The sequence below is a fragment of the Bos grunniens genome, chromosome 16 (assembly GCF_055505025.1).
Source record: "Bos grunniens cultivar Pamir isolate PY7600 chromosome 16, Bosgru_T2T1.0, whole genome shotgun sequence".
In the NCBI taxonomy this organism is placed as follows: Eukaryota; Metazoa; Chordata; class Mammalia; order Artiodactyla; family Bovidae; genus Bos; species Bos grunniens.
This window is the reverse complement of record NC_141180.1, coordinates 31,091,189-31,113,721: the sequence shown is the minus strand read 5'-3', so window position 1 is coordinate 31,113,721 and position 22,533 is coordinate 31,091,189. Positions and strand designations below refer to the sequence as shown.

Sequence of the window (22,533 nt, the reverse complement as noted above, 5' to 3'; positions counted from 1 at the left end):
AAGACTGGGGGCCCCTTCGCTTTGCAAGTCTGACTCCCAGCCGTGAAACGAGAGCCCCACCTTGGGCCAGCAATCTGCCCAGGGATTTCTGAGCAATCTTACTTTCCACTGTTTTTTTTAGCCCTTTTGTTCATAACGACACTCAGCCAAATGCACAGCCACCGAAACTACCCCCTCCCCGCCGGGGACACACTCCTGCACAAGCACGAGCTTGGTAAACACACATGGGAGCGTCAAGCATCAAGCATCGAGGCCCAGCCTCCCCATCTCACCCGGCTTATTTATTGTCAGAGACGCTAGTCTCCGCAGGCCCCGGGAAACCGGGAAACCGAGAAAAACCTCCCATCGCCCCTGGGTTACTTGTTGCTGCTCTTATTACATTCTCCTGGAAGAATCCAGAGACCCCAGTTCTCTGAACGGAAACCTATGAGAAGCTCCTGGTCGGAAAGTGCGCTGGGCTGGCTCCAGGCTGCATAGGTTAACTGGAGGAGCGGCCGATGGATGCTTTACCAACCAACATCAGCGGAGCGGATCGTGTGGACTTTGAGAGGCTGAAGGACAGAACCAAGCAGCCCATCCTGGGGCTTATTTTTAAAGTCACTTCAAATCACTTCCAGTGAAAAATTGATCTGTCTGTGATAGCTTTTCCTCCTGCTAATGTGATAAATAAATAATTAGCCACATCGTCGGGCTGTTTCATTAAAGGAAAGGATGCTGGATGGGCCAAGATAGAGAAGCCGATCAGAAAGACGGAGCCCGGCTGTAAACCCCCCAATGTTTTATGACACCATTTGTATTCTGTCAGTCACAAGCTTTATGTTCAGCCCAAGCTGGGAACCGAATACCCTATTCAGAGAGGTACTCACGGGCGTGTTATTGCAATTTAATATTTTCGCACACAGACACATCATTATCTCGGAACCTGACACTGGCAGCATAATTCTGTAATTTTTCAAGAGGGCCTAATTTTTCTAAATGTGAGTGCGAGGGCCCGGGATTATCTAAACAGCCCTCGCTCCTCTTTGTTTCTTGTGGGGGTTATAAACTGCAGCAAAGCGCTCGCACATCACCCCTTCGCACATTTGAACTTCTCCCGTCTCTGCTCACACAACAAACAGCTGCGAACGGCTCTGGGCCAGGAGGCCCAGCGGCCACAACCCCCATTTCAGAGGCCTCGGGGAGCTCAGCGGCGTCAGGGGACAGCAAAAGCGAGGGGGGTCTTTGCAAAGTACGAGCGGGCAGGAGGTGCCATGCTGCTGATGAGAAAGAAGAGCCTGAAGGTGCATCTCATTTGGATGGCAGATCCAGGCTCACCCAGCGGTGCCCACATCCGTGTGCACATGCAGCACACACGTGGCCTGGTCCGCAGGCTCCCTGGAGAACCTCTCAGCTCACTGCCCAGAGGAAGGGTGCAGGTGAGGGGCCCTGTCTTCCTTGAGTTGTATCGGCTCTGGCCAGCAAAATGCTCCCTGGCTTTCAGGCAGTTCGAGAATGCACTGGCTTTTCTAGGAATAAGCTAAGGGTGGTTTGCAAAGAAGACTGGGCTTCCCAGGGAGGTATCACGGAGTGAGCAGGTGGCAGCGAGCTGGAAAGAGGCACAGCCTGTGCCCCAAGGTGGTCGCTGCAGCCCCGAGCGACTCGGTTTTCACCGAATGACCCATGTTCTCTGCATCACAAGCTCCTTCCATGAGGGCTCCCAGGAAGCCTGGCCTTCCCCTCCTCACGGACACCCGAGAAATAGCACCAGGACCCCTTGATCCAACTCTGATGACAGCGGGCATCACGGGGAGCAAGGCAGCCATGTCTGAATTTGGGGGCTGGGAATGGCTATCAGGTCGGCACAGGCCCAAGACACTGATTCCAACAGTCAGGACCTGATTCACCCGCTTCCCCTGGATGGAGAACGGAAGCACCCTGCAAGGGGAAAATATGAATTCTGGGGATGTGGCCTCACTTTGAACCTTCCGGAGGAAGCGTCATCTGAGGGCAAAACGGTGCCAGCGAGCAACAAGGGCCCCCCTGCTCGGCTGCACCCAGGAGGCAGGACGGACCCCAGAGCTGTCCTGCGGTCAGCACACGGGGTCCCAGTGAGCCTGATTCTCGCTCTTTGTTTCTACATTTTAAGACCGATGTGACCAGGCATCTCTGCAGAAGCCGTTACAGCCCACTGAGCAGACACCAACGTCTAAGCATTTTAAAATGCCTGCTCCTTCCCCTCGGAGACACGGCGAGAAAGAGCAACTTAGATGGGAGCCTGTTATGTGAATCCATATCTGGGTATAGTATTGACCTGTAGCACCTGAACACAGACACGGGATTAAACAGTGTCCCAGGAAATAATTGCTACTCAGCTCCCATCATCCCTGGCTGAGCCAGGCACTTCCCACTTGCACTCAAACACCGGAGGTGCCCTGCCTGCCATCGGTACAGAGAAACGCTGTACAAATCTCAGCTGAGTCACTGGATTCGGAGCCGGGGTGGGGGAGGCTCTCAGGGAAGCAATGACAGAAATGGAATTGTCTTCTCCGCACCCCTCCATCCCTCTCTCTCCCTCTCTTCCTTCTGGCCTTTACAACTTGAAACAGAATAGTTGGTTGAGGGTCCAGCAACTCTCCATCAGCACATACCCAAGGCCCTGGAGACCCCAGAACTGGGCATCTCCCAATGTGCTGAGGTGGGGGCGGCCTGCAGGCTCACTTCTCATCCAAACAGTTCAGACACAGAGGTCCAGCGCCCAGGGCAAGGACCCGCTGGGGCCAGTGAGGACCAAGAGTCTGGTGGGCGTCTGTGGCCCACACCCCCTAGCCTCATCACACTGCCCAGAGCACGGTGACATCACCACAGTTTCCTCGGGGGCAGGGGGATCCACCCTGGGAAGCATCCTGCAGCTGCCCAGAGCCCTTGGGCACGTCTCAGCATCCAGCACACAGGAGGCCCACAGATAGCAGGCAGAGATGAACCAACGGATGGAGAGGTGCCGTCAAAACAGACAGAAGACCTGACCCTGCAGGACACGGGAGGCCTCTGATGAGAAGAGAGCCAGCAGACGCCCCCAGCTGTTGAAGCCGCAAAGGTGGAAGTGAGGATGGAAAAGGTTTGGCCTGGCTGGGGGGCCGGGTGGAGCTGGAGGGAGGGGCCCGGCTGGACATCAGGGGCCAAAACAGACCCCCAGCACCTGTGCTACTCAGCTTGAAAATAAAATCATGAACTAAGGACCATATGGGCTTTATTTTCTGGCTGAGCTGGATGGCCAGAACCAAAGCACCGACATGGACGCTTTGTCATGGCCCCAAACAGCCCCCACGAGGAGGCAGGCAGAGAGGGCCAGCAAAGTATCACTACAAGCAGGCCCAGGAGGTAAAACTGACTCTCGGTTCTGTCTACCTGGAGGAGGACATCTGGATCCAGCACCACCAGCCGCCCTGAGGCTCATCTCCCCAAACACCATGCTCCCTTCCAGAACCTTCTGTGCCTTCCTCTTCGTAGGCAACCAGGGAGGAGGCAAATACCCACATGTCCGCACCCCGCAGTCCCTCCACTGAGTCACAACTCACTTTCACTTTCCCAGACAGCCTACCTTTCCTGGCTTCAAAGGTGGGGGTCTGGTAGTCCTAAGCTGCAGCAGGCACGGGGGTCAGGAGGGGGACACAGCCAGCCCAGAGTCAGCGTGGACGGAGTGCAGATTCTGGGGCCTGAGAACCATGTGCCACCAAGTCCATCCAAGGGCTGACTCTGGGTTGAGGCCCCCATATGGCCTCAGGAGCAGCGTCCAGTGGCCCCTCAGGCACGGCCTTGCTATTTGCACCAAGGATGCAGCTCTGCTATTCTTCCTAAAGTCAGAAAGTGGACAAAGAAACTCATTTCTCAACCAACACAGCAGAACCTGAAAAGAGAGCAGACCTCATGCCTGACGACCACCCTGGGCTCATGCAGTCACAGTGACACGGCCTGGTCCCCAGAGCCAGGGGTCTCAGGAGACCCGGCCTGGGTCCTCCTGGCCCACCCTCTCCAGGCACCTCCTTGAGAAATAGGAGGGGGCTTCAGACCCAGAGAGGAGGTGCTAGGTCCCCCTACACATCAAAATTCATTATGGAATATAAAGCTTATATCAAAAAACAAATGTACCTGAATCTATCCAGGGGAGTCGAGGCAAAAGCACAGGGAGACAGTTCTTAGTGTGGCCAGAAGGGCCCAAGTGTGCTTCTGGAACCTTCCTAGGAAACCCCTGCACCTTCTGGGAACACCTCTCATCCCACATCAGGACAGCAGCCCTGGTCTCACCTCAGAGCCTCCTGGGCTATTTTCTTCCTGTTAATGCCCCTTGGCACTTCCTGGGACTGGGAAGCGACACCATCCCGCCAGGGGAAGCCCATGGTCCAGCAGGTGGACGATGACAGGAGCACGGAGGTTGAGCCGCTGTATCCTGCCCCTCCCCATCCCCACACTGGGGAACCGGGGGCTTTGGGGCCCGACTCAAGTCTCCTAAAAGTATCTCAGAATCAGGAGGCAGCAGGTGAGAGGGGCCCTGCACTTTGCCCCTCCCACAGATGCCTCTGAGCATCTCCAGCCTCATGCCTGTGGGAGTGAGGAGCAAGCCTGCTCTGCCACGTGCCCCAGAGCCGCAGAGCAGCTCAGGCCGGGCCAGGACTTCCGAGGGCAACATGGATCCCAATGCGTACACACACATACACATATACACATACTCACGCTCGCGCATGTGCGTGCGATCTGGGGCTCACCCCCACGCTGGACAGGATGCACACGCCATCCTGGAATTGTGTGACCCACTGAGAAGGAGCACAAATCTGGTGAATTTCCTGACCAAGTTCATTTTGCAGAAGCAGAAAGTGGGTGCTCGGGGAGACTGGTTCTCTTTTCAGAGATGAGCATGGCAAGGGCTGCCCTCACTTCTCCAGGTTGGAGCTCAGGAACCCCAGGCACAGGATGGGGGCCCTTGCTTCCACGCTTGTAAAGCCTGTTTGTTGGCCCCCTCCTCCCACCTGCGGGGCCTGGAGGGGGAAGCTGGGTATGCTAAGGGTTCTGCAGCATCTTGGGGTGCCCTTTGCCCCGAGACAAATTTCAGATGAATCTGTGTCAACCATTCCACCTCAAGGGCAGGGTCAGGCTAGAATGAAAAAGGGAGCTGGCACTCATTAGGTTTATTTAAAGACAGCCTCCGCTGTCTCCACCCTGAAAGATGCATGTTGGGGTTGGGAATGGCACACTCGTCAGACAGAGAACGTGCACAGGGTAACGCGGAGCCTTATTTAGAGGAGATAAAATATTCACCAGGACCTAGCTATGTTTTAAAATGATTATAAATTATTTTAACAGTGAATTTGCAAAGGGTTATAAAAACAGCCATAATATATTTTTTTCCTTAGATTCTAGAATTACCAGTGTGACAGCTAATGCAATAATGATTTGTTTCAAATGCCAGTGTTTAAGCTGTATAAAGCTGATTTTATACATTTTTCCAGTAGGCCGCATTGTAGTTAATGAAATTAAACACACCAATCGCATTTGTCCCCAGGGGACGAGGAACTGAACACACCACTGGTTTATTTTTTTATTAAAATAAATTGCAGCCGGCAAGATGGACTAATTGCATACAGAATTGAAAAAGAAACATTCCATTGATATAATTAAGCCAATTTTCATGGACAGAAATAGTTATAGTGGATATAAAATAAGCAAAGCCTTCACCAGAATCTGACTTTCTTCCCTTTTTTTTTTTTTTCACAGAATGTTAACTATTAAACAAATATGTATCTCAGGCCGGCGCACTCCTATCGGCAGCCCCAGGGCATTGTTCCTCCGAGTCCAGAAAAAGGCCGCAGCCTGGCCAGAGCACCTCCAGACCGAGGAGGACTGGCTGGGGAAACCCAGAGACAGGAGAGTGGTCAGAGCTGAAGAGGTCACCCAGGAATGCCCTGGGAGCCCCGAGAGCTCAGGAGCACTGGCCAGCCTGGAATGGCCACAGTGGCCCTGGCTGGAGCCTGAGAAGTGCCCAGACTTGAGGAACAGCGGCTGATTCCCAGCTGGACCTGCAACTGCAGCCGCCAGCCCTGTGGGTCAGTCTGGTCCATGACCACAGCTCCTCCTCTTCCCAACTGCCTGGGGGAGGGGCAGGATTACGTCCCTCCAGATTTGAGGTGGGGGTGGCGGTAGGAAGGTGAGCCAGCAGGTCCAACACCCCCTGCATGGCTCAGGCAAAAGGTAATAAATGGGGTGCAGACAAGACCAAGCCCTGGTCAATATTCCAGCTTTCCTGCACCTGTCCTGGGGAGAGGACTCCCAGAGCCAAGGGCTAGAGACACCCAAACAAGGCCTCTGCTCAACCTGAGTAGGGAGAGCAAAGTAGAAGAGTCCAGTCCTGGGTAAGGAAAGAATCCAGTCTGAAGGAGGCTGAAGGTAGCCAGTTGCATTCACAAGCTATATGCACATAGACGTCTTCTTTGCTTTTTACAAATAGACCTGTTACAAGCTGACCGCTGGCCCTGGGAAAATTCTTAAAACCTGATACATTAAAAAAAAGAAAAAAAAAATCCTTGGAATTAACTGCAGCCGGCAGTGCCCTGGTGGGGGGCAGGGTACTAAACAGAAAACCCTGGAGGGCTTTACTAAAGTGACCTTCAGTTTCACGTTAACTTGCTGTGTGACCTTGTCAGGTTATTTGACCTCTCTGTGCCCTGGGTTTCTTACCCAGAAAAGTGGTGCCAGCTCACCATACTTTATCCTTCTCAGGGTCAGTGAAAGGAGGTGAGTGAAGTCTCCCAAGTGGACCATGAGCACCTCTACAGGCCCGTCTCCCCGAGGCTGCGGCGGTGACAGAAATCTGGGCAGCGGCTCAGGCTGCAGCCTGCTCTGCTCGGGGGTCTCCCTGCAGGTGCGCGCGGGAGCGAACGGCCCCAGCGCCAACTTGGCGTAAAGCAGAGATCGCTCCTGGAAAGCCGAACCTCCACCCTCACCTCGGTTTTCCCGCACCCGCCCAACTGAGACCTAGTCTTCCGGGCGCTCTCCCACGTATCTCGGGTCCCAGATCCGCGAAGCGACTTGGAACCGCAGACGGTCTGCAGCCCGCGGAGTCTGGGCGAGGGTCAGCAGTCGGGGGAGGCGGGGAGCGGGATGCGGAGGCCGCCCTTTTCTGTCCAGGAAATCCAGGGAGGCTGAGAGCCCTGGGGGCGGACTGCGGCCGCGGAAGCGGAGGGCTGGGCTGAGCCCAGGGGCGCTCCGGCGGACGGAGCCACCGCCACCGACCTCAGGCGCGTGTAGACGCGGGCCCCGCAACGCACGCCGGAGTTGCAGCGACTTTGTGCGCGGAGAACCCCAAGCCGCGGTGACTATCGGCTCAGCCCGGGGTCCTCAGGCCCCGCGCCCCGGCCCGCGCCGTCTGGAGCCCAGGACAGCCGGAGTCCGCGCCCGCGGCGAGGCCGGGCCGGTTGGCCTCTAGAAGTTTCTCTGCCGCGCGGGGACGGTGCCCCGGCTGTTCCTTGTCCTCCCGCACCGGCTACGTGAGCTGCAGCGTCCAAGACTTGTTACACGGGTTTGATTCAAAACCTGATAAATTGTATTTAACGCTATTTGAAATTTTTTAACGAAATTATTCACAAGATTTTTAATCCTGGATAATTTTTGTTGAAACTCTAATTATATGGCACCTTAATTACTAGCCCAGCCCCCAAGGATCCCTAATTGCCTCCTAATTGAATAAAACAGGGGGCTAATCGCTCCCACGGAGGCCCAGCAAGCTGGCGACCCTCCCCCAAGGGGCTCCTTGATGGGACCCCCGGGCTGGCCCCACCACCCACACCAGGCCTCTCAACAGAATCGCCGGACTGGGTCACCTGCCCCGCACTCTGCCCAGAGGGGAGCTGCCTGGTGAACTGGGGCCGTTGGAGGGTGGGGGAGGCTCAGCCCGCACCTGCTCCAGGCCAGCGGCTGAGAGGAGAAGCCGGCAGCCCTGAGCAGCATGAGGTGATGGGGCTCAGTAGCCCTGAGCAGCCCCTGGGCCCAGCGGCTCCCCTTCCCCCAGCTAGCCCCAGGGGGAGGTCACGCCATGAACCCGCATCTCCCCTCCCGCAGGTCTCGTTGCCCTGGCACATCCGAGGGGCCCCTGGCCAGCTAGAGCTTGAGGGCCATCCGCGCACCGCCGCGGGGCACCTGGCCTTGGCCGCCAGCCCTGCACCCCGCCCCTCCACCGCGGCCTCCGCATTTTCGTCCGAAGCGGGGAGAGCCGCCAGACTCCCGCTGGACATTTCCTGGCGCTGCTGCCCTACCAAGCATCCAGATGGGAAGCTGCTGTCCAGGCTCCTGGAAGAGGACTGGTAGAAGGGGCAGGATTCCCCCAGGGTGGGAGAAGGGCTGGGCCCAGCAAGTCGGGAGCCTGGTCTGTTTCTGCTGGGGAGAAGGAACCGGCTGGGAGCTCAGTCTGCAGCCAGTCTCCCCAACCCTGTCGCACAGACCCCTTTCCAAGGAGGTATCAGGGGTAGCAGCCCCCACCCACCCCCACTCCCACCCCATCCCAGAGGCTAGGTGGTAGCTGGCAGCTGCGAAGGGTAACTTCCCAGGCCTGAAATATACCGTATCTAGGACTCTGGGGTCTGTTGCCTCCATGGGGATCAGGCCTCACCGGTGCTCCCATGGGGGCCCTGGCTGGACACAGTTTGGGAGGCACATCCTCCCTCACACAGGGTCCCCCAGCTGTGCTGTGAAGAGGTCAGGAGGGCACGATGGCTGTGCTGACCTGCCCACCTGGCTCCCAACAGTGCCAGAAACACAAAGCTTTTGTGTGCCATTTCATTTTTAAATACAGGGCAGGGACGCCTGATTTCCCACTGACTAGCCAAGCCCCACCGAGTGTGAGGGGACCCTGCCAGACCTGTCCTCACCCAGATCAGCCTTCCCAGGCAGCTTGAGACAGAGGGCTTCCAGCCGCTGATTCGTAGCCCCGGCCTGAGAGCCCCAGTGGCCTCTGCCCCTGCAACTCAGAGCCCCCAATGTGGGCTCCAAAGGTGCTACCAGCTCACCCAAAACATAGACTCAGCAGGAGAGAGGCCCTGGAAAGGGGTCCTGGGGACACACAAACGAAGTTAGAGCCCCAGATACACTGTCTGGAGCAGTCCCCAAGCTCTGAATCAGGGGATCACAACATCCCACCACCACCACAACCTGGCTGTCCTTCCATGCCTGGCACATGACTGCAGGCACAGCCCTGTGCAGCACACTGGCCCTGTGACTACGACCTCTTTCCCCTCCCCCAGGCCCCTGACCCTGGCGGGATGTAGCTTGGAGGTGGAGGTTCTGTTGGTGGCACCAGAACTGCCCTGCTGCCATGGGGTTTCAGGTAATGGAGTCAGGTCCCCAGGGATGTCCACATCTGGCAAAAATATCGTCAAAGAAATGAAATTTCCCAGTGGACCCAGTGCTCTGTGTCCAGCAGGCACTGAGGTCCCTGTGCCTGCCTGAACCACCTTCTTGGGGAGGGCTGGGGGCAGCTGTCCTAGCTGTGCGACCCAGGCAGGAGGAGTTCCCCAGCTCGCTCCAGTGTAGCTCCATCTGGGTCTGGCCTGACAGACCTGCTTGGCGCTGCGTTTTTCTCCATAAGGACTCCCAGGAAAAGGAATTCTGTGCTCTGCCCTCCCCTTGAGTCCAGTTCTCCTGCTGCTGAGCCAGGCTGCAGGTCAATGCCAGGCATCCATTCTAGGCCCCGAGCAGAGCCAGACCGGGAATCTTCCCCACCTGTCTGGGGTGGAAGAGAGAGCTGTGGGCCAGACCGGCGGGTGGGGGACGCTCGGAACTTTCCCCGGCCGCGCCGAGCGCAGGGAGCCGGCCTCTCGCTTGCAGCGAAGGCCTGGCGAGAATTCGGCCGCCTTCCACTTTCTCACTTCACCTTCGGGCCCTTCCTCAGGGAGTCTGACCCGGGCGGCCTGCCACCGGGAAGCCGAGTCACTGAGAAGATTCGCGGTGCACAAACAGACCCCGATATACACTTGAACACGCACACTCCACGCGTCTGCCGGCGGACAGGTAACACACACACAGTCCAGCCGCACCAGCCACTAAACACAGGGCCTCTTTCGCACCAAGAGGGGCCAGAGGTCACAGAAGGCCAGGGAGGCCGAGGCCAGGAGCACTGGGCACAGGAGACTGAAAACGGGCGGTTCAGCGAGGGGCCCGAGCGGCCGCGGGCGGGTCCAGGGGCGTCCTGTGGAGGCTGGAAGTTGCTTTTCCCCCGCGGGCCTAACGCGCGGCCTACAACTGGGCGTGGAGCGGGGGCTGTCGGGCCGAGTCGGCCGACCACCGAACCAAGAGGGTAGAACTTCTTCGGAAAACTGCCGTGAGTTTCGCGCCCCCTGGGCTCATGCTTGGGGGCTCGGCCCTGGGCGCTGCGAGGCCCGGCCGGGCAGGATCTGGCCCAGGAGGAGCGGACTGATCGGCCTGGAGGTCCCGCAGGGATTCCCAAGGGGAGCGGGTCCCTCAGGGATTCCCAAGGGGGAGCGAGTGGGCGGGCGGCCGGGGAGGAGGGGGCGGCGAAAGCTGGAGGCGCCGAGAACGCTCCCGGCGACGCTCGCCGCTTCGCTGCAGCCGGGCCGCGGCCGGGCTTCGGGAACCGCGCTCGCCGGGCCGCGGCGCCGCTGCCCCCACCTGCCCGCCTCTCGGGCCGCAGCCCCGGACCGGTGGGCCTGGCAGTGAATGGAGCCAGCGACCGGGGCGCGGAGGGTGCGCGGGCGGCCCCAGGCGCCGCGGCGGTCTGCGGGGCGAGCGGCGAGCGCACCCGGCCGGCGGCGAGGACCGGGCCGGCGGCGGGCTGTGCGCGCGGAGCCCGGGGCTCGGCCCGAGACGGAGCGAAAGAGAAAGTAAGACCGGGGACCCGGCAGTCTCGCCGGGGGCAGCTCAGTCCCCGCCGGGCCCCGGGGCTGTGCCAGGCGAGCGGTAGCGGGAGGGTCCGAGCGGGACCGAGGTCGGGGTGGCGGCGGGGAGGAAGGCGGCCCGGTGGGGACCCTCCTGCCGGGGGCACCGGCGCCGGGGCAGCCGCGCGGGCTGCCGGAGTCGCAGAGAAGCGCCCGCCGCCGCACGGGGCACCAGTTGGGAATAAACTTCACGACCACAGTTCCAAGCCCAGGGAAACATCTCCATTTTGCTCTCCCAGTGGCTATGGGTATCCTGCCGACACCACCCCTGCCTTTGCGCCCGCGGAGCCGGGTGGGCGCCGGCCCGCGCCCCCTCCTCCGCCCCCTCCCCGGCTCGGGGTCTCCCTCCTCTGCGCCCGGCTGGCGGACGCCAAAGGCGGTGCTCTAGCGCCCACTATTTCAAAAGCCCGGAATATGATTTGACCAGGACTGAGAGCCACTCGGAGAGAGAGGGAGAGAGCGAGCGAGGAGGAAAAAGTTGCTCTCCCCTTTCGTCAACTTTTCACTAACTTTCGCTTTTCGCTCCCCTCCACCCCCAGCCCTCCCCCTCCGCCCCCCTCCCCGGCCCCCACCGCGCGCCTCGGGTTCCCGGGCCCGAGCGCCTGACACTGGGGGGGCGGGGGGGAGGGGGTTCGGCGAGGAGGGGGCCGGCGCCTTCGGGGAGCGCGCGGCCCGGGCGCCCCGAGCCTCCGCGCCGAGCCCGGCCGCCCTGGAGCGCGGGAGGCGGAGCAGCCCCCGGGCCGCGCGGCCGATCCGGGGGCCGAGAGCCTGAGGCGCGCCGGCCGCGCCCCGACGCGCACCCCTGGCCCGGACGCCCCGGCCCGCGGCCCGGGCCCGGCGGCGCGGCGCGGCCGAGCGCGGGAGACTTACTTTTGGCTAGCTTCCTCGCCCTCGCCTTGGATCGCATGGTGTCGGCTCGCGGAACCTCTCTCCTCCTCCTTGAGTCCAGAAGCAGCTACACACTATCTTCATCTCCCCAGCATTGTCAGTTTGGACACCTTCGCACATGCGCACAGAGCACTCAATCTGACACCCCTCGCCGGGGCCAAAAAAACTTTGCAATGTATTCATCGTCTTCATCGTCGCGCCGCCGCCGCCGCCGCCTCCTCGGCGCGGGATTGGGGGGCTCTCCTCGGCCTTCCCGGTCTTCACCTCACTTATCTCTCACCCCCCCCCCCGCCCCCTCCCTCCCTCCCCCCCCTTTTCCGCGCAGCTAGGAACTGGCCCTTTAAGAAAACATTCCGTGCTCCGCGCTCCCGCCCGGGGCCCGCACCCCGGACACTTTAAAAAGACCCAGGTGGCCCCGGAGGCGAGGTGACTCCCCCCCCTCCCCTGCGTCGCGTCGCGCGGCTGCTCCCGCCCCAGCTGGGCCGAAGATGGAGTGGCGGCGGCGTTTGTCCTCAAGACTTCCTTGGATCTGGGGGCAAACGCGCCGACAGTTCGGACGCGGGTCTGGCTGGTTTTGCTTCGTTTTATTGCATTTTATTACTAATTAAAAAGCTTCGCGTTCACCGTCGTCCCAGCCCGCTTTCCTCCTGGCTCTCCCCTCCGCCCCTGCCCCTGGCTCGCGATCTCCCGAACCCGGCTCCTCCGAAGCCCCTTTCGGGCCCCGCCGCCCCCCTCGGGCCTCCCCGGCCCCCGCCCCCTCCCCTTCGCCCCCACCCAACCGCTCTAGCTTCGGGCTTCGCGGCTCAAAAACAACAGCGGCAGCGCCGCCAGCTCCGCGCTCAGCCACTGCCCGGGCCGGCGGGCGGGACTCGGACCCGCCGCCCTCGGTCTCGCGCGGAGCTGCGGGGAGCAGCGCGCGGGGCACTGGGGAGGTGGCACCCGGGCAGCGGTCCCAACGCCCGGCGCCCCGCACCTCGCCTCCCTCGGGCAGGCCCGCGCTCTCCTGCCTCCGCGGTCCCAGGTGAGTACCCAGCGGCGCGAGCGCCCAAGCTGGGCCACCACGAGCGAACGGAGCCTCTGGGGACACGTCCCCCTCGCCTCTCGAGGCCCAGGTGCGTCTCGGGCTGGAGAGCGGGCGGAGGAGCAGGTGCCGGAGTCCGGGTGGGAGCCGACTGGGTGAGTGTTTCTTCTGCCCCGCAGCCCTCAAATTAGGAGGTGCGGCAACGAAGGGGCAAGGCTGGGCGCAGGCCGGGTGTCCGGGCCCAGGGCCCTGGAGGGGACGGTGAGAATTGGCCTGTCGAGCATGTTTGGGATTCAAGAATGAATTGGAAGCAAACGGAAGAGCTGACATCCCCGCGCCCTTTCAAGTACCGGGGTTCTGCCAGTCTCCGGGACTTGGAGCTGCCCGCAGGGTTAGCCTGAGCCGGAGAGGGGTCCTGGGCAGCGGTGCGGGGTATCTGTTGCTCCGAGGGGGTCCGGGCGTGCCCCTCCCCTTTGTTGTGCAGGGAGACCAGTGGGGCCTCCTCTGGGATCTACATTCGGAGCCCCGTGCCCTTGCCATAACGGAGGTGAACTGGCAGTGTCCAAGGAACTACCCTGAGATCCCGGAGTCTAGCAGAGGCACCCTGATGGCGAGGGGTGCATGGCCCACGCTACCCCAGAGGAGAAGCCGCTGGAAGAAGCCCCGCTTGTCAAAAGCCAGCGGCAGTGTGCTGGGCCTTCCGCCCTGGCCTCTCTGTAGTTCGAATTGCTTCCCTGCGGGGATCTCAACCCTGACAGAGCCCCTACTGCTGGAGGGTGTCCAGTCTGGAGCCCCCTCACCGCCCTGGATGGAGAAGGCACTCTCTGCCCGGCTCTGGTGCCCACCGACTGCCACCTCCACTGTTTCCAGCCCTCGGTGAGTGTTGCCCGTGGTGGCAGCGCGGAATTCACCCGCAACTCAGTCTCATGGCCCACCCGCCTTTCGGCTGCCTGTCCCCCACCCCAGCCCTCCCCCTCGTCCTGTCCCAAACCCTGACCATCTTTCCTCGGAGACTTGGATCAGAGGGCTCCTGGGCCTTGCTACTTGCCCCTCAGGGGCTTGCAGGGGAGTCCGCACTTGCAGGCGGAGTAGGGCATGGCTGCAGGTCCTAGTGGTCTCAGACCTCCCCTCTGCCCAGAGTATGTGAGGGGAAGAGTCGCTGGGAGAGGGAGGAAGGTGGCTGGAGTCCTTCATTTGGAACTGTCTGCTCCACCCAACCACCACAGGCTCTAGCTGGAGCAGAACAGGGCTGGGCGCTGGCCAGAGAAAACACAAGGTCACCCTCATACCTCCGCACCCCATATTCTCCCAGCTCCTTTAGGCCAAGGGTGCTACAGTGGCTCCTGTGAAGCACCCCCACCTGCTGTGAGGGTCCCTTCCCCACCCAGATCCCCAGCTTTGCACTGTTTCTCTCACCCCGAAGGCACCCACAGGACCCGAGGTCAGGAAGGCCCAGCTTCCTTCTGGGGATGCTCCAGCTCACTCAGGACCTCTCCACGCTCCCTCCCTCAGCTCAGGAGGTGATTAAAATTGTGGAGCACCCTTCAGACTCTGGGATCACACCCTCGCCAGCCAGCCTGCCAGCCCGGGGAAGGAGGGCAGGTGTCCTGCAGAGAGAGCCCTTTGGTGCCCTTGTCTCTTTCCTGTGGTCCCCCAGGGCCCTGGAGGGTGGGGAGGGGCTGAGCTCAGAGCCTGCCTGGGGAGGGGTAAACTAGCGATCAGGGATGGCCAGGAAGGCAGCTGAGGTACTGACACCCCCAGGGCACTCTCTCAAATTAGCCTCGTCAACTAGAGAAGCCCCGGCAGGCCGTCCCCAAGGCCATGGCCCGGCCTGGCCAGGCCCTGCCCCCGCGTGGTGAGACTTAGACCTGACCAAGAGCAAGCAGGTCAGGCTTCAGGGAGAGTACTGGAGAGTGAAGGGGTGGAACAGAGAAAATCAAAGACAGGTCCTCCCGGCAGCCAGCTCCAAGTCCTGCCCCGCTTCCCCTCCACTAACCCCTCCCTGCTGACTTTAGGAGTCTTGGGGAAACAAGCCAGGCCAGTCGAGGCAGAAGACAGGCTGTTTTCATTTCAATGGTGCTAAAAGGTTGAAAGGCTGTTTTTCAAAGTGAGCTAAGCTTTGGGGATTCTCATGACTGGTGCAGGGACTTGGGGACCCCGCGCTGGGGTTGGGGGTGCAGAAGTGCCACCCATCCCCGTCGTCCCTGGTGCCCTCCTCAGGGGCACTTCCAGCTCTGTCAGACCGTCCGAGGGCGGATGGGGTGTGGGCAGCCGTGTGCTCTACACCCTAAGAAGTTTGGGAACGGACTTCAACCCTGGGATCTAGGGCACTGGAGAGGGACTTTTACCAGCAGTTTCTGCCACAGTCTAGAATCCTGCTTCAACCCGGAGCCCAGCCCACTCCCAGCCTTCCCAGCAAGAGAGGAAGTGTGGTTGGAGACCCAAGACCAGATGAACTCTTTTGGGAAAAGGCTGGGTTTGGGAGGGAGCAAGTGAAATTAGTCCTGCAGGGCTGTCAAGAAGCCTCTGTGGGCCTGGGGCTCCCAAGAAACCCAGACCAAGGCGTCATGCACTCCCAGGGTCCACACTGTGGGGCTAGAGGGTCCCTTCGCTCGGCCAGGAGCAAGTGGGCCCCATGCCCACTTGTGGAGGCCTGGTCTGTGGAGAGGAGGTCTGTATGGCGAGGTTTGTGTGCCTGGAGGTGCAGGATCAGAGATGCCCAGAGAGCCCCTCTGCTGACTGCGGCTGGGAGGTGGGAATGGGCAGCCTACGACCCAGATGCAGTGACCCTGCTAGGTTCTCCTCTGTGCTCACTGAACTTGACCACTGGCTTCAGGTACTCAGTCTCCCGGTTCCATCGGATTCCAGGTCAAGTTTTGTTCACCCTCAGATTCTTGCTCTGGAAAACAGTAGCTGGGGAAATAAAAGCAAGCTCCATTAGTTTATAAGCCGGGGCTCCTCTCCGAGTTCCGATTTCCGGAACTGCCCCAGGAGGGGGTCCAGACCGCCAGCCTTGCCCCACCTCCAACTTGGGGCCAGGCGTCCGGCTGAGACAGAGGTCTCCCCCTCTGGGCACATTCTGCCCAGAATGGGAATGGCTCCTATTTGAGCAGCAGCAGGAGGAAGACCACGAGGGACGCTTAGGGACAAGCAGTATGGTTCCCACCTACACAGAGAAGAAAATGGAGATGGTCTCGGAGGAGCCCAGTAGGGGACCCTTCGGGGACTGAATGCCTTCCAGCCCAGGGTGATCAGGGTTTGGTCCAGCAAGGGGGTGGGGGGCACAGACAACCTACAGAGCCCTTTCTTCCCCAGCCGGACCTCCACACCGGCCTGCCATGGGTGCTGCCCCAGCACTGCGCCTCACCTGGAACCACAGGCACCTCCCTGGATCCTGGGGCTGATATTTCAGGCTCCTGTTTGACCCTCTTCCTACCCCAGACCTAGAGGCACTCGCTGTGACCCAGGCAAGGTTACAGGACAGAAGGACACAGGTCCTGATTTCTGGCCCAGCGAGTTCAGAAGCCATGTGCCAAAGCCTTCCCTCTGCAGCTCAGAGCAGACTCCTCCTGGCAGGGCACCCACACCGAATCCCTGCTTCTGGAGTGGGTTGCAGAGAGGGTCTGGATGCTTCCAACCAAGACTTCCCCGGGAATGTGAACCATGCAGCAGATGCCGAACAAACCCCAGATGTTCAGAACCGGGGCAGGGGCACGCTGTCTTCTGTACACGGGCCGCCTCCTGGGAGGGCCTGCTGATTCTTCTGACTGGTCCTGGAGTCCTGGCCTGGGCACCACCGCTCAGGAACACAGGTGCCTGGGAATCGCAGCTGGGGACTGCCCCAGGCTTCGGGAGGAGGCGTGTAACCGGGACTTTCGTTTTCTTTCTTTTTCTTTTTTTTTTTAAAGAGATTGAGGCTGTGGGCTTGACCTCCCTCCTTTGAGCCAGGTGGGAGATGGCCCCGGATTGCCGGCCCAAACTGGCGGCCCAGAAAGCGCAGGAGGCGCCCGGTGACTCCTTCCCCGCGGCGCGCCAAGCGGGCCGAACTCCGCGGCTGAGTCGCGCGGCTCCAGTCACTGCGCGCGGGCTCGGGCTCCGGCCTCGGAGAGCGGTAAACGGAATCGGTTTCCCACGGTTTCCCCCTTCATCCCAGGGCCTTTCAAAAGCCGCTCACGAATTCCGTCGTCCAGTTTGCGCGGATTCTGAGCCGCGCATTCACCCAGTGCTACCTGGAAAGGGGACCCTCGAGCCTCCCGCATCCCCGGGCCTCCAGCCCGTGCACACGGGGAGCAACTTCGTTCCCCTGAGCGCCCTGGCCCCACGACGCGGGCAGAGCTCCGCCCGGTAAAGGTGGCACTGTGGTCGCTCCGGAATGCTGCCCGCGTGGACGCGGCCGCCGCCTTCTGCTCCCTGTTCCGGCTGCGCGCGGGCAGAGCCCTGGAAACAACGAAAACGGCGAGCAGCGTTGCTTTCCGGATGTCGGAGTCCCGGAAGCCTCTGGGTGCGAGCCGGTCCTCCGCGTCCCCAGACGTCCCAGGGCCGAGCTCACCGCCGGGCCGCCGGTACCGAAACAGACTCCCCCAGTCGGCTTGCCGGCAATCCACGCCTCGGTTTGCAAAGCCCTCTCCTCCGGACCTTGGTCCCTGCCCTCCCCGCACCCGACCCCGTTAGTTTGGAAACCAAATTTCTCCTTTGGTCCCGCTGCAGACGTGACCCCGGAGGAGGACCTGCGGGGAGATGCTTCTCCGAGCCTCAGTTTCCCCACCTGTGCAACGGGGCCATAAGTTCCTGCGCCCCTCCCAGGGTTGATATGGGATTGGCGGGGAGAGAGGACCTGGAAAACGCCCGACGGGGCCCAGTTCTGCCCACCCTTTGGGGCCAGGTTTGCGCCGGTGGGGTTCAGCTGTCGTGCACAGACTCGAAGGGGCCCAGGTTGCGCCTAGCGATCGTCGTCCTCCCTCCATCTCCTCCATCTCCCCCCGCCGCCCTCACCCCGGAACTTCCCTCTCCGCGGGCGCAGTGGTGGAGGTGTGAGGGTCCCGCTTGGCGCCCAGGCGTCTCTGCTCAGCCTCTGGCCGGGGTGTTGCTCGCCCTGGGCGGCTCTCTCAGGTTCCTTTGAGGCCCCGCGTGCAGAAAGATTTTTAAGGCAACAGGCTCCTACTCTCGGGGTGGTACCACCGGACACCCCAGATCTCGCAAAGGGTGGGTGATGGGACTGCCCCGGGAGGGGACAGGATTCCAGCTGAGCTCCTAGAAGGGAATTTACCACCGCCCCCTATATGCCGCGGTGGGGGATGGCCAGTGGGTCTGGGAGGGGCCCTGGGGCATGACCTTGGGTTTAAAGATCAGCCTGGGGACTTCCTTAGTGATCCAGTGGTTAAGCGTTTCCCTAGTAATGCAGGGGCGCAGACCCGATCCCTGGTCAGCGAGCTAAGATCCTACATGCCAACATGCAGGGCCAAAAGATTAAAATTAAAGAAAAAAATATCAGCCTTAAACTATGAAGCTGAGCCGGTAAGGGAGAGAATTGAGGGACTGAATGCCTTCATTCAGGGGAGGGGCATGGCCTGCTCAAAATGTCCTGGCTGCTCACTGCTTCTCTGGACAAGACCATTGGAGGGTAAGGGGGTGGGGAATCGGGTGGCCAGGGGAGACCAAATGGACACACTCTCCCCAGGTCCCTTTTACCTGCTGCTAAACCAGTCATTGCAGGAAGCTCTCTTGAACAAGCAAGAAAACAGAAGAGCCCAGAACCGCCTCAGGCAGGGGAAAAAATTACCCCTAGTGCTGCCTGACCCGAAGCTGACGGAATCGGTCGAGGATTCCTGTCCCCTGGGGCAGGGCCGCCTGCTTCTGCCTCAGGCACCCAAAGCCTTGCACAACCCTGGGGCTGCAGGGAGGGAGCGGGCACTCGCGGTTCTTGGCTGTGCTGCCCCTGACAGGACTTAGCCACCTCCGAGGCAGTGGAGCTCCCTCCTCCTCCGCCCTCGCACATCCTCAGGAGGTTCCCTGGTGAAGGAAGGACCAGTGGCGGCCAGAGTGGCAGGTCAGGGGACCTCACTGAGGACTGAGGGGCTAGGGTAGCAGCCCCTCACTCATGGGAGTCCCCCCCCACCCTCGCAGTGGTATCAGTGAAGTTATTATGAGTGTCCTGCTTGGTAGGGGGCAGCAGAGGGACTGCCTGAGCACTGCCCCTGCCACTCACACAGGACGCCCCCTGCTTCCCTTCCAGGACAAGCAGGCAGCTGTTGGGGCGGGGTGGGGTGGAGGGTGGGGTGGGGGGGGTAGGAGTGGGTGGGAATGGGGGTGGGGGGTGGAGGGGTGTGGGAGGGTACGGTCGGGGTGGCGGGGGGGAGGGAGCAGATCAGAGGAGCTTAGCTTAGTCAGAGCCAGAGGCTTCCCCATTCTACCTGGGGCTCTGGGGCAGCCCCCCACCAGCTTCCTGGGCATCTCAGTTCCCACAGTGTAATTTGGGGGCGAAAAAGTGGGTGTTGTGGGCATAGCTATAGGCAAGTGTGCTGCCTGGCACCTCCTGGGAGCTCAGGTTTTTGGAGCTGGGACGGCTATCAGCAGGGTTCCCTGTGCCCTCTGACCCCTCCTCTCCCAGAACCAAAGCCTATCCCTCGGGCTGACCTGGATTCATGGAGGGCTGTTCTCTGCTCCCGTGCAGGCCACAGAGGGCCAGTTGGACTAGGATGAAGGACGGGGCTTCTGGGAGCTGTGGGTTCCCCTCCCCCTGCGGCTCTTCATGGGTTCCCAGAGTCAGGCCCACCCTGCCTTCAGCGCCTCTCACAGGCACCATGTGCCTGCTAAGAGGCTAAGGCTCTCAGACCATGTGCAGACTTTTCATTTATTCATTCAATCATTGACTTACAGCCAGATGCCCTGGTAAGGCTGGGGCTCCTGAACTTACAGTCACACAGTGCGAGCTGAAGTGAAGGCTGTTTGTTCCCGCACACCTGCAGCTTCCAGAGCATCTTACTCTGCCCTCCCCTTTCCCTCCCCCCCCAGGGTCCCAGTGCTTGGAGCTCAGTGAATGAAAGAATGAATGAATGAAGAGGGCTGAGTGAGTTGAAAGTGACCCTGGGATCCCTGAAGGCTGATCTCAGCCCTAGAAACGGGGGAGGGGAGGTCCAGGTGACCTTCCAGGCTGTGGCCATGGGCCCACAGCCCTGTGCTGAGCGTCCTATCCTTTACCTGTCCCCACCCTGCATCCAGCAGCCTGTGCCAAGTGACAGGGATGCAGCAATGAGCAAACCACCCAGATGCCCTGATGTGCAACGCACGATTTGGAAAAGGGAAGACCACTTGCTCAGGGGTGAGTGAGTGGGTGGGGTCAGCTGGGTGCTGGGGACAGTGGACACAGGCAGAAAGAGCATCCTCAGGAGACATGTGGTCTGTCCCTCAGTTCCCTGGCCTGGGATATGGAGCCCAGGGGGTACTGGGGCTCCAGAGCCAGGCAGGGTGCTGGCAGCTGCCCCAGTCACTCCCACCCTTGGGCTCCATCCCAGTGCATATGGCCCTAATCCCACACCATGGAACCACAGTGAGGAGACACTGGTGCTCAGAGGAGCGAGAACTTTCCTGGGAGGTGCAGTGGGAGTCACCTGGCTGACACAGAGCCCTGCTCCAGGCAACCCTTGAAGGATGTCTACAGAGGGAGGGGTCTCCATCGGGACCTTTCCTGGTTTCATGCCCTGACAGAATTGTGAGCTCCAAAGGGGGATCCTAATGATGACCGAGATGTTTATTTGCCTGTGTCCAGAAAGACTTGGCCACCAGGCTTTGTATTTCCTCAGAGTCTAGCTGTTGCTGGACAGTCAGGACCCCTCTCAGTGTGCGCATCCCAGGGCCATTCTGGGGCACAGACCAGTGGCTTTGGGGGCCTGGTTTGGAGCCAACATTTCAAGCTAGTCAGACTTAGAATCTGGGCTTCTGTGAAGAAATTTCCAATCATGAAATGTGTCATTTGAAAAAATATATGTGTCAGTTAAGTGTGTACTGAGCCTGGACCACATGGGATAGGGTTGTTCTAATAAACACGAATAAGCCAGTTTTCACATTAAAGAAATAACAGTTTCAAGTAGAAATGTGGTGCTTTTAAAAGAGGTTAATTAATAAACAGCAGGTAATTGTTCATGGCACATGGTGGCAGAGGGTAATTTTCATTTTAGAGGAGAGAAGGGCCAAATGCCCCCCCCAACTCAGATTTTTTGTGTAATAATCACCTTGGCTTCACCTCCGCCTTTAATTTTTACAGCTGGAGCTGTTTATCATCGCTCCAACTTTCACTAAAAAGGAAAAACTATCACTTAAACAAAGCCATTGAAAACTCAGCATCATATGTGGATTTCTTAACATAAATAAATCATACAAACCAAGATTTATGTTCTCCCAATGATGTCATTCGCTGAAGGCTGCCTTCCCAATCAAATCAGCGGTTAGTGACTCTCCTTTTGTGTGTATGCTTTTTGCAAAATAAAAGCAGCGCTGGCATCCTGGCTGCTCTCTTTCTCTGCTCCGCCCAGGACATCAGAAAGGTCTCCCTGCATCAGCACAACTGGGTCAAAACGGTGATCACGGATTCAACGCCACAGATGGCATTTCAAGCCTTTGTTTTTGAAACGCAGGTTCTAAGTTGAAAGACTGTTAAGGCTTCCTGAAGGATTTGCTCAGACCCCAGCAGAAGCTGGGGGCCCTGGGGGTCTCTCGGAGCCTAGGATGAGTTTGGTCTTAGTTGCAGCACATAGGGTCTTCATTGCGGTGTGCAGGATCTTTAGTTGCAGCATGCAAAGTCTTCGCTGCAGCACGTAGGATCTAGGGATCAAATCCGGGTCCTCTGTGTTGGGAGAGCAGAGTCCTAGCGACTGGACCACCAGGGACATCCCAAACAACCCACTTAAAAATGGAGACTGTCGTGCTATGTTAATTGTATCTCAATAAATCTGTTATTTAAAAATCACTACTGAGAACATATGTTTTAAAAGCTTTATGTTCATTTTAAAGTTTTTTCCATTTTGAAATGATCACACAGATGGGTCAGTGTGTAAGACCGCATGTGCACACCTGGAGTGTATAACATGAGCACTGACCTCAGCTCCTGGGTGAATGAAGCACGAGCTTGTGATAATTTTTCTTCAAAGTTCTCTGTATAGCTCCTTCCCCTAACTGCATCCCCTTCAACCAGGCCAGAGGTAACGACCCCACAGGTATTTGTGTTAACTATCTCCTAGACTTGTTTTCCAGTTTTATCACCCAAGACAGATCCCTGAAAATGGGAGACCAGCCACAGAAGCTTAAGTTCAGTTCAGTTCAGTCACTCAGTTGTGTCCAACCCTTTGTGACTTCATGGACTGCAGTACACCGTGCCTCCCTGTCTATCACCAACTCCTGGAGCTTGCTCAAACTCATGTCTATTGAGTCAGTGATGCGATCCAACCATCTTATCCTCTGTCGTCCCCTTCTCCTTCTGCCTTCAATCCTTCCCAGCATCAGGGTATTTTCCAATGAGTCAGTTCTTCGCATCAAGTGTCCAAAGTATTGGTGCTTCAGCTTCAGCATCAGTCCTTCCAATGAATATTCAGGACTGATTTCCTATACGATTGACTGATTTGACAGCAGCTTTCTTAAGTTGAAATGACTGTAGAATGTTAAAATCACCAGTAGTGGGTACATGAAACGTGGTTAATCCAAACCGTGGTGTGCTCCTCA

General features: G+C 59.3%; 1 protein-coding gene and 1 long non-coding RNA gene across 16 annotated transcripts in view; one reads left to right on the top strand and one right to left on the bottom strand.

Annotated features, from left to right (window-relative positions):
• Positions 1 to 12,047, bottom strand: part of PRDM16 (PR/SET domain 16) — a 336,220-nt gene extending 324,173 nt beyond the window's left edge. For 4 of the 5 annotated variants that reach the window (XM_086342572.1, XM_086342574.1, XM_086342573.1 and 1 more), the window contains exon 1: positions 11,784 to 12,047. In XM_086342572.1, the coding sequence (XP_086198698.1) occupies positions 11,784 to 11,820 (37 nt within the window). In that variant the 5' untranslated portion in view covers positions 11,821 to 12,047. The remainder of the gene's footprint in view (positions 1 to 11,783) is intronic. The other variant, XM_086342576.1, reaches the window with a different exon arrangement.
• On the top strand, positions 9,208 to 21,784 carry LOC147356522 (uncharacterized). 11 transcript variants are annotated; one of them, XR_015142761.1, is made up of 5 exons: positions 9,208 to 9,346; positions 9,911 to 10,029; positions 19,834 to 19,888; positions 20,044 to 20,140; positions 21,083 to 21,203. It is a non-coding gene; the product is annotated as an uncharacterized LOC147356522 (long non-coding RNA). The 11 variants fall into 11 exon arrangements; XR_015142755.1 differs by lacking the exons at positions 9,208 to 9,346; positions 9,911 to 10,029 and adding exons at positions 13,213 to 13,698; positions 16,731 to 18,868; XR_015142759.1 differs by lacking the exons at positions 9,208 to 9,346; positions 9,911 to 10,029 and adding exons at positions 13,560 to 13,698; positions 14,246 to 14,342.
• The last annotated feature ends 749 nt before the right edge of the window (positions 21,785 to 22,533 follow it).